The sequence below is a fragment of the Mustela putorius genome, unplaced genomic scaffold (genome assembly GCF_011764305.1).
Source record: "Mustela putorius furo isolate JIRA1106 unplaced genomic scaffold, ASM1176430v1.1 tig00000095_pilon_pilon_pilon, whole genome shotgun sequence".
Lineage (NCBI taxonomy): Eukaryota > Metazoa > Chordata > Mammalia > Carnivora > Mustelidae > Mustela > Mustela putorius.
Genome location: NW_025421280.1, coordinates 6,031,305 through 6,044,672, shown reverse-complemented (window position 1 = coordinate 6,044,672; position 13,368 = coordinate 6,031,305). Strand labels below are relative to the sequence as shown.

Below are 13,368 nucleotides of genomic sequence, written 5' to 3'. Positions count from 1 at the left end.
ACACTTGGGCACAGGGACAAAGTACATGGTTCTAGGAGCAAAGATAAGCAAGATATTTTTTAACTAGAGTGGTTCCGCTTACCCTCTCCACTCAGGGATGGTAAACAGCCTTTAACACCGTGGTGCTTTCAGCACAGGATAAAGAAAAGCCAGTAATGGGGACCCAGCATGGAAACGGTGGCCCCTGTCCAGTCTACTGCTTTAATAATGCCCATCTTCCTCTTCTACCCCCATTACCAACATTCAGTCCAATTCAGTTAAGAGTTTTCCAGAGACAGTCTTGGTTTCTGTTATACCTGCTGCCCTAGTATAGTTACTCACAGTGCTCACATTCACTCTCAAGGTATCCCAATTTGGCAATAAACTTTAAATTATGCAGTCACCCTAATTTTGGTTCAAGCCTCTGTCTTCTCCCATTTTATGTATCACAGGAGGAAAAAAAAAAAAAAGAAAGAAAGAAACCTGTCAATCACAAGTGTGCAAAAAAAGTCTGAAATGAGAAAAAGCTAATCTTATAATAAAATATGTAATCACGGAGGCACTTGAATGGTGCAGTCAGTTAAGCATCCAGCTCCTTCTTTGGGCTCAGGTCATGGTCTCAGGGTTGTGGGATCAAGACCCATGTCAGGTTCTACACTCAGCTCGGAACCTGCCTGAGATTCTCTCTCTGTCCCTCTCCCTCTGTCCCTCCCTCTGTTTGCACATGTACACACACTCTCTTTCTCTCTAAAATATATAGATAAAAATCTTTAAAAAAATTTATTATTGTTACAGATCACAAAAATCATCAGTGTTAAAGGCAAGACTTATTAGACGGAGGCAGTCTGATCCCAGTCCTGATTTAGCCAGTCTCCTGACATAATCATTACTGCCACTGAATCAGCTCAACAGTCCCCCAAATAATCATCTTGTTTGGATTCCTCTAACCCTCTTCATCCTCTAGGCAGAAAGGGTATGCTAACGCATAAAACTGCCCCATCGCCTCACTATCTAACTCTTCAGTGACTCCCCACTGCCCTCAAGAATAAACCTCAACTCCACTACCAGACCCACCAGGACCAGCAGAATGGTGCATGCCCTTGCTTATGTCCCCCACTTCAAAATCCACAAGACAGCTCAAAATCCCTCCTGAAATTCCTCAGTGCCCACGAGTCAAAACTCTGGGACTCAGACAGTCCCATATGGAAATGGATCAAGCACAAGAAGTGCAAAGTGGTGGGAAAAGAGATTCCAGACCCACATCCCACCCTCACTTGGGTCCCGCACTTACAGAGACCCATTCCTAACGCTTTGCCAGGTCTCCAGGAACAACTGATATATGACATCAAATCACTCCAATTTTAAAATAAAAATAAATCTCAGAGTTAAACATGAGGCATGTATGCCTTCATGACTGGTGCTGTAGTGTTTTTTTTTTAACCATTTCTAGAAAGAGGTAAAAGCTGGGCATGACATCAGCACCCTGATCAAAGTCTGAACTCAGAACACCAGTTCATCCTCCATTAGCATTCCCCAAAGCCCACCTGCAAGGGCAATGCCATTTCACAGATGCTCCAGCACTCCTGAAACCCTCCAGGTAGTGCTTTGTAGTTGGGCAGACAGCGAAGCACGGATCTGTCTATCCCTTTGGTACATGTTTTGACTATGGTCTATTCTTTAAGTGGCCTCCCACCCCAAACTTTTGATGCATATGAGGTCTAGAAGCCATTACTACTAAGTCAACACCAACATGTGCAAACATTTCTAGAACGAGCCACATCCAAGGGGTGCAACCGAGCTCCCCATGTGACCTTCCCCGTTGCTACCTTGGGCCTCTACAGAACTTCACTTCATGCCATCTGTGCAGTAATGAACAGCTGGAGCCCAGGAGGCAGGCCTTGGATTCTCTGAGCCTCAAGTTCCCCAGATGCAAATGGAAAAATAATCACTGCTCTCTCATATGGTTGTTGCAAGGATTAAGTGAAATAAAACATATGGAAACACCAAGCTGGTGCCTAACCCTGAGATGGCAGCAAACAATACTTGTTTATCAGATCTGAGAAAGGAAAATGTTTCTGGCTTAATAAAGCTTAAGAAAAATGAAAGTAAATTTAGCTTCAAATTCATTGCAAAAGAATTAATCATTGTGAGCCAACTATATCATTATAATGTCAAATGTACTCTTTGTAACCATCTATGCAAATTATTCCTTTTCAGAGAACAATAAATAGAGGTTCAGCCAGGTTCAATAACTTGCAAAGCAAGAACCTGGCAGACCCAGGATTTCAACTTAGTTCTATCTGAATGCCAAATTCATAGTCTTTCCTCCTCTGTTAGTCTGTTTCCCAGACTCTAAAGCAGGGAGGACAGAGTCAGGTAAGAGCCTGGAAAGGACAACCGTGCAGCACTGATTAGTACACCTGAGTCAACATGAGTCCAAAGGACCAAAGGTGCCTGCCACTCAGGGCAAAGAGATGAGGAAACGTAAGCCATCAGTGCAACCGGCCGGTTTAGCCCCAAGAGGACCCTTTAATACAGCTTAATGTTTCAACAGCCTAAGTGGCTTGTCAGCATGAGACCGGTGACTCCCGGGCACTGTGATTTTAAGCAGATGACTCTGTGACCCCTGGACACCCGTTCCCTTACAGGTATCACGAAGACAGTACAACCCTCTCTGCAGGTTGTTGCAAGGCTTAAAGAAATAATGCGGCGCCATCACTCCGCCTGGGTCTCGGGCACATATGGAATGAACAGTCCTATTATGAAAGCCCTCTCACAAGCAGACTTTCTACATCCCCTTCCTTCCTCTCCTGACTCAATGATCAGCATCATCACTCCACTTCTGTTACTTTACCTGCCTCTGGCTACTCTCTGAGTACCCCACCCACTCACTGGGACCATGAAATCTTATTGCAGACCTAGTCAGGCCAGCCAGGGAAACTGGGGTGTGTAAGAAAATCCCTGGCCTCACAGAGCTTACAAGCTTTCCTTGGAGGAGAACAAGGAAGACTGACCATAAATAAATACACAAACACACACACAGAGTAAACCGCCAGGTAAAGTGTTATAAACTGCTAAATAAAGCAAGAAAGGGGCAGAGAATAATCCCCAGCGTGAGGGAGAATCAGATAAAATAACCTGTGGGCACTGAGAAAGTCTGGTCTGAAGATTTAACATTGAGTTGGAGAGGCGACTGGAAGAAGGGAACACCGCCTGAGACCAGAGGGAATGGCGAGTCAGAGGGGAGGGCACAGCAGGTGCCCCAATGCAGGAAGAAGTAGTGCCTTTGAAGACCAGCAACACAGCTCTATTGCAGCTACAACCCCTGGTATAATTACTGGCTTACATGCCAATTTTGCCACCAAACTCTAAGCCCCCTGAAGGCAGGCCCCTGCATCTCCTTTCTGCATTCACTCAGTCACACAGTGTTCATTAATGAGGTGCACCTATATATCCAGCAGTCTCTTAAGCACTGAATTTACAGGGAAGAACTAAATCAATATAGTTTCCAACCTCAGGGAGCTTACACTAAATAGCCCTGGGCACAGCCTAAGTACTCAGAAAATGAACTAAATGGCAAGTTTTTTGGTCATGGAGTTCTATGCACACTGAGTTCTAGGCTTTCTACAGCCTATCCTCTTTCCTCATTTGCCTAAAAGATGACCGTCAGCCGTCCGCTTCAGTTTCTCAACTGCCTTTCTTTCCCTTCTCGGAACCAGGCTAGGGGCAATGAGTCCTCTGATCTCCCCACCTTCTCTCTGCCCTCTGTCTTTGCATGCAGCCCCCTCCACCGGGAATGCCCTCCCCATCTCCATCTTCTTCACCAGACTAACTTGAGTATTATTTCCCAAAATTTCATTAGTATATTGATTTTACCATTTGCTCAAATGTGTACAAGTGTCTCAAGTTCTCCAGGCAAAACATTTCCATCGAGTAACAGAAAGCGATAAATCAAGTGACAATTCCACACTGAGTAGTAAAGAGAATTGAAGCCTAAATGATCTGAGGCTACTTACATAATCTCTCTTCCTCCCCAAGATCTGAGATATTATTTCAGGGACTTTCTGGGCATTGTGCCTACAGAACTGGGCTAGGATACGGGGGCAGCAAAATTCTCACTACTCAGGGTGTGTGCACTCCATCACTGGCCGGTAAAAGGTAAGTTTCATTTACAGTAAATAAAACCCATTTGGGACACTCAACGGTCTTCCCCACACAGAAGGTCAATAGTTTAGCTTCTAAATTATCTAAGATAGATTTCCTTTTCTAACAGCAGAAATTGCAGCTGTACTTCATCTTTTTAAAAAAAAATACTTATTCTTTGAGGCAAGAAGGCAAGGCACATATAGGTGAGTCACAACTTCAAACGCAGCCTCCACAGCCTCATTTGGCTGATAAGGACTTGCCCAGAACCTTTAGGCCTTCACTTCTAAAAGCCACACATTCATCTTTCTTCTCCTGCTTCCTGAAAGAGGAGAAAATTGAGCTGGAGCCATCCATTTTGAAGTATACAACAGCAGGAGTGTGCGTCTAAGCAGACGCGTCCAACATTATGCGCTCCTCTCTCAGTTCCCGGACAGCAGCTCTGGGCTTCACAGACAACCACACGATGATTCTACACGTGCGGACCTGATAACAGTGTTTCCCACAGTGTCTGTGCTCCTCTCACAACAGGGCAGCTCTGTGAACTTCACCCTGCCATTATGAGAGGGAAAATGTACAGAAGAGGCAACAATACCAGGTTTAGAATTATCATGAGCTATTTAAACTCTGTGCCCTCGACCAAGATTTCCCCTAAGACATGACCTACGCAATGGGCTCTGTGTCAGTCCGTGTGTCCACCGTGGCCGTGCCTTGCTGTATCACCCTGCCATGTAACGCAAAACCCTGTTCTCCTAGCTGGCTAGTTTGGACATGGGAACATGTCCTTTATCTGTGAAAAGAGCCCTAATAGGGGTTAGATCTTGACTGGGGTGCTGAGTTCACAGAACATTCTCTTCCAAAGTTTCAAAGCCAGACTAGGTCTATAATAATAAGTACACAGTACAGTGATTAAATGCCTTGTTTTCAGCAACCAGGACTGGGGTTCAGACCAACTGTTTTTTACAAGCCAAATAATTTGGGCAAGTCACTTAACCACTCTAGGCTCTTTCAAGTTCCTTATCAGACACTGCAAATCCCCACCTGATCTGGCCCCTACCTACCTCAGATGCCTATTAGGACTACCATGTTCCCTTCTTTAACTACTTGAACATATTGAGCTCACACCCACCTCAAGGTCTTTGCACTTGCTGTCTTCTCTGCCCTATACACTCTTGCCCAGAGTTTCACCTGGTTGACTAATTTTCGTTACTAAATTCTCAGCTCAAACGTCAAAAGTCACCTCCAGGATCTCATAAACATAATGTTAAGAATGTGAGTCCAAATTGTGCAATTCCATTTACAGAAAGTACAAAAAGGAACAAGACCGTGGAATGGTGGTGTAAGTCTGGGCACTGGTTATCCTTTCCAGGGTGGAGGTAGCGACGAGTAGGAACATGAGGGGGCCCTCTGGGTTACTACTAAATGAAGAGTTTTTTTTTTTTATCTGGTTCTAGTGACCTGGGCATGTTCAATTTGTGAGAACCCATCAAGCTATTCACTTATAATATGTACATTTTTAATACATGCGTTATACTGCAATAAAAAAATTGGGTCAAAACAAAGCTAAAAACCCCACTTTGTCAAACTGAGTTTCCCTTGACCATCTAATCAACACTCTCATCTTCTTGGCTAAGCTTGTCATTCTCCATCCTATGATCCTATTTAATTCTCTTCTTTGCCTTTGTCCCTGGCTAGAAATCATCTTACTGTTTGTGTATGAAAAGTCAAACCCGGAATTCCCCACCCCTATGAAAATAAATTATGATGTGGTCATGTACTCTGCCTGCTTTATTCACTAACCCTAAATATCAGCACCTAGAAGAATCCTGTTTACCGTGTAGACTGAATAAAAAATGTATGTAAAATAAGTGGCTAAGGGGGCCCTCTAAAAATATAACATCAGTCATAAGTCAAAACACTGAAGCCAAGAGCAGAGGAAACAGAAAATGTCAATGACATGAAACCTTGGGAATAAGTGTCAAATGTTAAACTTAACTATAGGAGGTGGTAAGTAAAGTATCATTCTAGGGGTATCTTTCTGAGTGGTTAAAGTTACTTCTCTAAAGCAGAAACAGGACCTTTTACCTCGGTACACACAACAGCTTGCCCAAAGGTCCAATACAAAGTAGGTCTGAGTCAAGAATGGCAACAGATTTCTAGACACTTAGGATTTTTAGGTTTTGTGGGGAAAAGGGTGGGGGTCATGTGCATTGTAATGTTTGCACAGTCAAGGGAATAGGTAGGCACAATATCAAAGGAGACTCAGATGGAGTAGATACTAAGAACTATCCAAGAATTTGAAAAGTTCCTTACACGTCATGAGCTATTAAGCTCAGCTATTATTGTCAATTCTAGAATGTTTAAATAGAAATAATGAACGTGTGTCAGTAGTTCTAGAACTTGGATGTGATATAGTTCCTATTTGGCATGCAGACTAAACTAAATACTGACATAATGCACTTTCATGAGGAAGCCTATACTCACCAAGCAACAGCCTGGTGTAATAGGAACTTAAACTACTCTGCCACAAACAATAACCTTGAACAAGTCATTAAACTTCTTCAGGCCTTGATTTTTTTACACCAGTGAAATGAGTTGGTCGGACTAGATGCTTGCTAATGTCCAGCTTGCAAGATAGTGGCTTGGACACTATCTACTGTTCCCAACTTAAACAACAACAACAAAAAAAATCCTCATCTTTGAAACCATATATTTACGGGATAACACATAGGCCGCAAGGAATGTAAATCAAGGCTACTAGATGGGGTGAGGTAATGGATCCTTTAACCTAGTCTTCTTACGGAACCAAAGCTAACCATCCCCAACCAGATTCCCTAGAGTGCTGTATTCAGGCTTTCATTTCTTGGTTAGGCAGGAAGCCCAATCACACGTCAGCTGAACACTTCAGTTTCTCTGCACAATTACTTGCTTTGCTCGAGTTTTCACTGCCCTGGGCCCCATGTTTCTCATCAAGTCAAGTCTACACTCAGAGTTAGCGCCACAGTTCTTGTTTTTTGTAACACTTAAATAATGAATAGGACTTGATCACCTGGAGGTATTCTCCTGACTCTATTACAGTAGTTATTAGTGATTTTAATTAGACAAACCTGCCATTCCTTGTGCTATCCCACCATACTGTCAAGTGCCTATTAAGGATATTACAGTAATACGTATTAGCACCTTTTAAATTTACATTAACAAAAACAGAGAAATGAGAAGTCAGGAAATGAAAAGAGAAGGCTGGGGAAAAAAAAAAACCTTGCATGTGTTATAATTAGCCAAAGCTTAGAGTAACTGAAAAAATCATTAGTAGCTATCTTTTTATTTTTTTCTAAAAACTATACTATGCATATCCTGGTTAAATTTGCATGAGTGATAATTTGCCTCTCATACATTAAAAATGGAAAAATGAACAAGGACCTTGCTCTCTGTGGCTCAGCCCCACACTGCCCTTTCGTTCAAAGGGGAAAGAGGTTATTTACAGAGAATCAGAAATTGAGCAGTTGAGTGATTTCTCCAAGAGTCATCACCAACTCAAAACTCCCCAGAGGGCTTCTGAATACTTCGACTCTCACCGTTCTGGAGAAGGTAAAATCCACTGGAAGCCAAGCTCGAACAGCAGCGAGCTATTCAGCATCCAACCGGGCTCCCCTAGGTTTCTATTCTCCATAAAGAAGAAAGTGGACAGGGCCAATGCTATGTCGTGCTTGAGACCGGGCGGACGGCTCCTTGAAAGAAGGGAGCGCATCTCCCACTTTTCTCCTTGACCCCGGCACTTCACCAACTCAAGGGTCCTGCAGTGTGCCAAAGCAGTCCCCCTGTAGAAAGTTCCTCAGGGAGGTGAGTTGCTAATACCAACCAGGCTGGGTTCGTTTCTAGCAATATTCATCACGTGGCCTAACAAACGCGCTCAAGGGTCAAGACGTTCCCAAAGCTCCACTGACAAAGCAGATAATAAAACCTCAGGACTCCAAAACCCGGCCCAAGGAACTTCTTGACTGGCCACTCGGCGCCAGGTGCCGTGCCGGCGCTCTCCACGTGAGCCCGGGAAACCGACGACAGCCCTGCTGAGGACTCAGCGTCGCCTCCCCTGGACCCCGGAGCCACACCCGAGGGGAGGACTAGGGAGTCCCCCGTGCGCCCGGGCGCCGCTCCGCGCGTCGCTTCCAGGGGTGCAGCGCCCGCACCGCCGCGCCCTCGCCGCCAGGAGGGAAGAGGCGGCGGCGAGGAGGGCGGCGGGGCTCCTGCCGCAGGGCGCGCTCACCTGAGACCTGGCCGCCAGCAGCGGGGGCCGAAGCATCAGGTCTCGCAGAAGTTTCCGGGCCTGCGCTGCTGCGGGGGACGCCATCTTAACCAGGAAACCCGGCGCGGGGGAGCCCAGTGCGCGCGGGCCGCGGAGGTCGGGAGGGAGGAGGCGCGAGGGAGGAGAGGGGCGGGCCCGACCGGCCCCCACCGGGCCCCCCCTTGCGCCCCCCCCTCCCTGCGCCCCAGCGCCCGGCCCCCTGCGCCCGGCCCCGCCCCTCTTTGTGATCAGAGAGAAAGGCGAAGTGGTTTCCCTGGCTCTGCATTCTTCTTGGGGCTCTGGGATTTCTTAGGGATCCTAAGACTTGATGAAAAGCACGTCAGGGGTGCTCCTTCCCTCGGGCAGGCCCCGCAGAGTAGGCGGTGAGGAAGGTTCACAGATTTTCTGCGCTCGCAAAGTTTAGAGTGTAGTGGGAAAAGTAGATAGGTATTGACGATGATGCAAATAAGGATTTAAATGACTCTCACGAATAAGCAAAACACAGGATTTTTAGGGCAATGAAACTGCTCTTTATGATGCCCTAATGGTGAATACATCTGAGTATGTATTCATGCAAACCTATAGAACATCCAACACCTAGAGTGAATTTTAATTTAAACTAAGGACTTTCCATGATAATGATGTGTCAATGTACAAATATGATAGACAATGTGTTGATGTGTCCACTGTAACAAAGTACACCACTCTGGTGGAGGGTAATGACCAGTGAGAGAGGCTAGGCCTTTGAGTGTGAGTGTATGGGGGGAGGGGAGTGGTGGTATTAAGGGAAATCTCTGTACCTTACGCTGAATTCGGCTGTGAACCTAAAGCTGTTCTTTTAAAATTAAAGACTTAAAATTAAAAAAAAAAATAAAATAAAATGCTATCATGGACAGTTCCTTACTTGGGAGTATAGCAATGAAAAGGGAGGAATGTGAGGCCCCTGGGTGGCTCAGTCAGTTAAGCCTATGCCTTCCACTCAGGTCATGGTCCCCGGGTGCTGGGCTCAAGTCCAGGGTTCTGCTGCCTGTTCAACAGAAAGTCTGCTTCTCCCTCTGCCCCTCTACCCACTTCTGCCCATTCTCTCTCTCTCTCTCTCTCAAGGAAGTAAATAAAATCTATCCAAAAATAAATAAATAAATAAAAGGAGAGAATGAAATATCTACCCTTAGTGTTTCCTGCATGAGTTGCATTTTAAAATAAGCAAAGAACCCAAAATGCTAATGAAAAGTCCATCTCTGCAAAGAACTCTTTATAAAGCAGGAAGGAGAGAAGGAGTCCAGAAATCGCCACTCCATTACCCTTAAATAGTAATTAATGCGGGTCACACTCATTAGTGAATGCACCTATTCATGGAAAGTTTGTGGTGAACTTGGCAATGAAGGCATCGGTCTGTTCCATCCCTACATCCCTAAAATTTACCATCTCGCAATTCTCAAGGCTAGAAGTCTGAAATCCAGCAAGCTCTTCTCCCTCCGGGGACCCAAGGGAAGAATTCATTCCAGGCCTCTTCCAGCTTCTGGAGGCTGCCCTGGGGTTCCTGGGCTAGCGGCCACAGCACTCCAATCTCTCCTCCATCTTCACTAGAATTTGTGGGGCTATCCCCAAACTTCCTCTGCTTAAGTATACACATAAGGTAACCTAGGGTACGTTCTTCTTCAGATCTTTCAATTAATCACTTCTTTGGCCATATAAAGTGCTATTCACAAGCTCTGGCATTTGGAGGTGGACATAACTTTTGGGGGACGCTACCATTCATTGCACTGCATGTGTCTTCAACTGGCATGCACTTTGAAGCACGTGGCATCACTTACAATGTTTTCTTGCCACTAAAGGTATTTGAATTTAATGAAGACTATAGAGTTTATGGTCATTTATAGGAATATTGGAGATAAAGAAGTAATATAGAAGGCCTCTCTAATGAGGCAACCCCAAAATGTGGAACATTTTGTCTTAGGACAACAGATACGGTTTTTGCGTATGGAAATCAATGGCATTTGAAAAGGTGAAGGAGGACTGTTCTAGAGTGAGAGAGATTTAAGAACATAAGCTTAACTAATTTAAGGACATAATTTATGATGCTTGTATGGATCTTAATCAGACCAAAGCAACTGTAAAAAGACCTCTTTGGGTCATTGGGGAGAATCTGATTTTGGCCTGGCTTTAGATGATCTCACAGCATTAGAATGAATGTGATTAGCTGTGCCAATGGCGTTTCTAGTTGTGTCAGGCATGTCTTCCCTAGGTCCTGGCTCTGGCCTCCCCAGCTCCGTGTTCACTCTAGCCCTTGTTGTTGTGAGCAGAGTTGTACAGGTAAAACTCTGCAACTCTCCTGTGGCATCTCCCCTAAACTGCACCGCAGATCTCTCACTTTCTGGTCTACTCTGTTGCCTCCTGAAGGACACCTGTGAGAAACGTGCCACCCATGCTAGCTGGGTCTGAAGAATTCCATCGTATACCTGGGAGTGTAAGAGTGTTAACACCCACCCCATGGGGCATCCTTGAGCAAGGCATGGGAGTCAGAGGATAAACACTCCCCATTTCAGTCACTTGATACACAATTGGAATGAGATTCTACAGTTCCTCAGAGGGTTCTCGACAGAATTAAGCCCAGGTGCCCATAGGTACACCCTTGGATTGACTTTGCCTCCTCCTTGGTTCCACTCTTCTCAGTTCCCAAAATAACAACTTACACCCAAGTCCCTGTTTTAGGCTTTCCTTTTAGGGGCACACTAAGCTGAGACTATGATTATGACAGAGATTGATCATTTAAAAGACATGCATATTGAGGTATTTAAAGGTGAAATACCACAATGACCAGGTTTTTTTTAAAAAAAATTTTTTTTTAAATTTATTTGCCAGAGAGACAGTGAGAAAGAGCATGAGAGGGGAGAAGGTCAGAAGTAGAAGTAGACTCCCCGTGGAGCTGGAAGCCCGATGCAGGACTCGATCCCAGGACTCCAGGATCATGACCTGAGCCAAAGGCAGTTGTTTAACCAACTGAGCCACCCAAGCGCCCTACAATGACCAGGTTTTATTTCAACAACAGAAAAGCAGAAAGAGAAGGAAAGGGGTCAGTGAAGCAAATGTGGTGAAATTACTAGATCGTTGAAAGTGAGTGTCATGTCTTTAGGAGAATATGCTTGTGACATTTCCCCTGTTAGGGCACATCCATCCTCTTTGCTCAACAGACAAAGGAGGCTTTCAGTGCTGTGTCCCTGACTGAGTTAGGAGAATGCATTTGCCTATAATTTCAATAAATAACAGACCACATGATTATTATTAATTTGCTTTGTTTTATATTGCCTTATTTACAATAGGTTATGCCACTGATATTAACAATTCCCAAGGAGTACTGATGTGTATTAATACTATGATGGGATAATAACTTGCACATTGAACTTGTTTTACCTGTCTCAAGTAGAACTCACCACAGCCCTGTGATGCTTTCTCTCTTCCTTTCCCTTGTCATTTACTTTTTTTCCTCATTATTCCCTCCCTCTCATCCTTCTTCCTGGTTGCCCTCTCTTCCCCTCCCTTTTCTTTGTTCTTATCCTTAACTTTAAAAATAAAACCACTAGTTAGTTTACCAACCCCCCCCCCCAAAAAAAGGCATGGGGGGTGGTTATTCATGAATAGCTGAGAGTTGCAATCCAGGACAATGGAGCTAGAGCAAAAATCATAAGCAAGTTCACCAAACAAAAGGGAGGAACACTCATGGAGGAAAGGACCTGGGAGGCTATTATAAACAAAAAATCCATTGACGTGAACTGGGTGTTAGAAGTCTAGTGGCTTCTCATTGGCTGAGTTGTGACTGCCTTTCATTGGCTGGGCTGTTGCCAGGGCCAGAGAACAGCCTTTCTTCCTCCTGCTGGAGTAGCAAAGTAGTACCTCAAGTAGTATCCTGAGAAAAGTCCATCTCTCCTGGTTTGATCTGCAATTGATCTGCAGTGGTAGTGGTAGGGCAGGAAAGCTCTCCCTGCCAGTCTCCCAATTTTATTTTAGTGAGATTTCCCTTCAGTAATCCTCTCTCCCTCTTCCCTTCTCCGCCTACCCCCACCCACTGCTCTTAATTGCAACATTCTTTTTTTTTTTTTTTTCCACTTCATTCTCACCCCATATGTGTGACTCAGGTAAGTTGCTTGAGGTCTAAGCCTAAATTTGTCCATTCATAAGATAGGCATAATAACTGCACTTTAACAGTGAGGTTAAGGTTAAGTGTTTGTTTGCTTACTGGGCTCTGCCTCTGGCAAATAGAAAGTGATCGAAACTGTTGTCTCTTATGGTTATCACTGTTACTTATTACTCTCTTTAAATGTAGTGGTGACTATGACCAATGTGATTACCACATCCATGGTGTTTATCGTGAAGCTATTGAGAAAACCGAAACAGGCAGCTAGTAAATGGCAGAGCCAGGGTTTAAATGTAGACCTGGTTGTTTAATTTGTTTAATGATTTATTTATTTTCATTTGGGGCGGGGGGGAAGAGGGAGAGGGGGAGAGAGAATCTCAGGCAGTCTCCAGGTTTAGTGCAGAGTCCAGCAATGGGCTCAGTCTCATAACCCTGAGATCATGACCCAGGCCAATATTAAGAGTCAGATGCCTAACTGACTTAGCCATGCAGACACCCCTAGATCTGACTGTTTTTAAGCCAAATGACAAAACTGAATTTAGTAATGAGTTTGATTTCCTTTACTCAAAGGGAAACAATCCATGAATTAGGGGAATATAGTGCCTCACAAGCAGTAGCACGTTTTTCTGGAAGGGTTTAGGGCAAGAGTGAGCTTTACACAGCATTAGCAGAGGCGACATGGAATTGGGCTTGGTTTGCTAGGAGGCTAGCAGGTCCCACTTTCTTGGGTAATGTAAGCTAGCTAAAGTTGAGTTGGAGGATTGTGTTGGTATGTGTTAGGTTCCCTGACAGGGACATATTTCTCCTAAGAGCAGGCTGACTTCGGTTTATT

The 13,368-nt window shown here is 44.7% G+C and overlaps 1 protein-coding gene across 1 annotated transcript in view; it reads right to left on the bottom strand.

The window, feature by feature from the left end:
• Nucleotides 1-8,578, bottom strand: part of SUCLG2 (succinate-CoA ligase GDP-forming subunit beta) — a 267,081-nt gene extending 258,503 nt beyond the window's left edge. Inside the window, exon 1 of the mRNA XM_004738325.3 lies at nt 8,387-8,578. Within this exon, the coding sequence (XP_004738382.1) occupies nt 8,387-8,470 (84 nt within the window). The 5' untranslated portion in view covers nt 8,471-8,578. The remainder of the gene's footprint in view (nt 1-8,386) is intronic.
• Nucleotides 8,579-13,368: the final 4,790 nt, after the last annotated feature.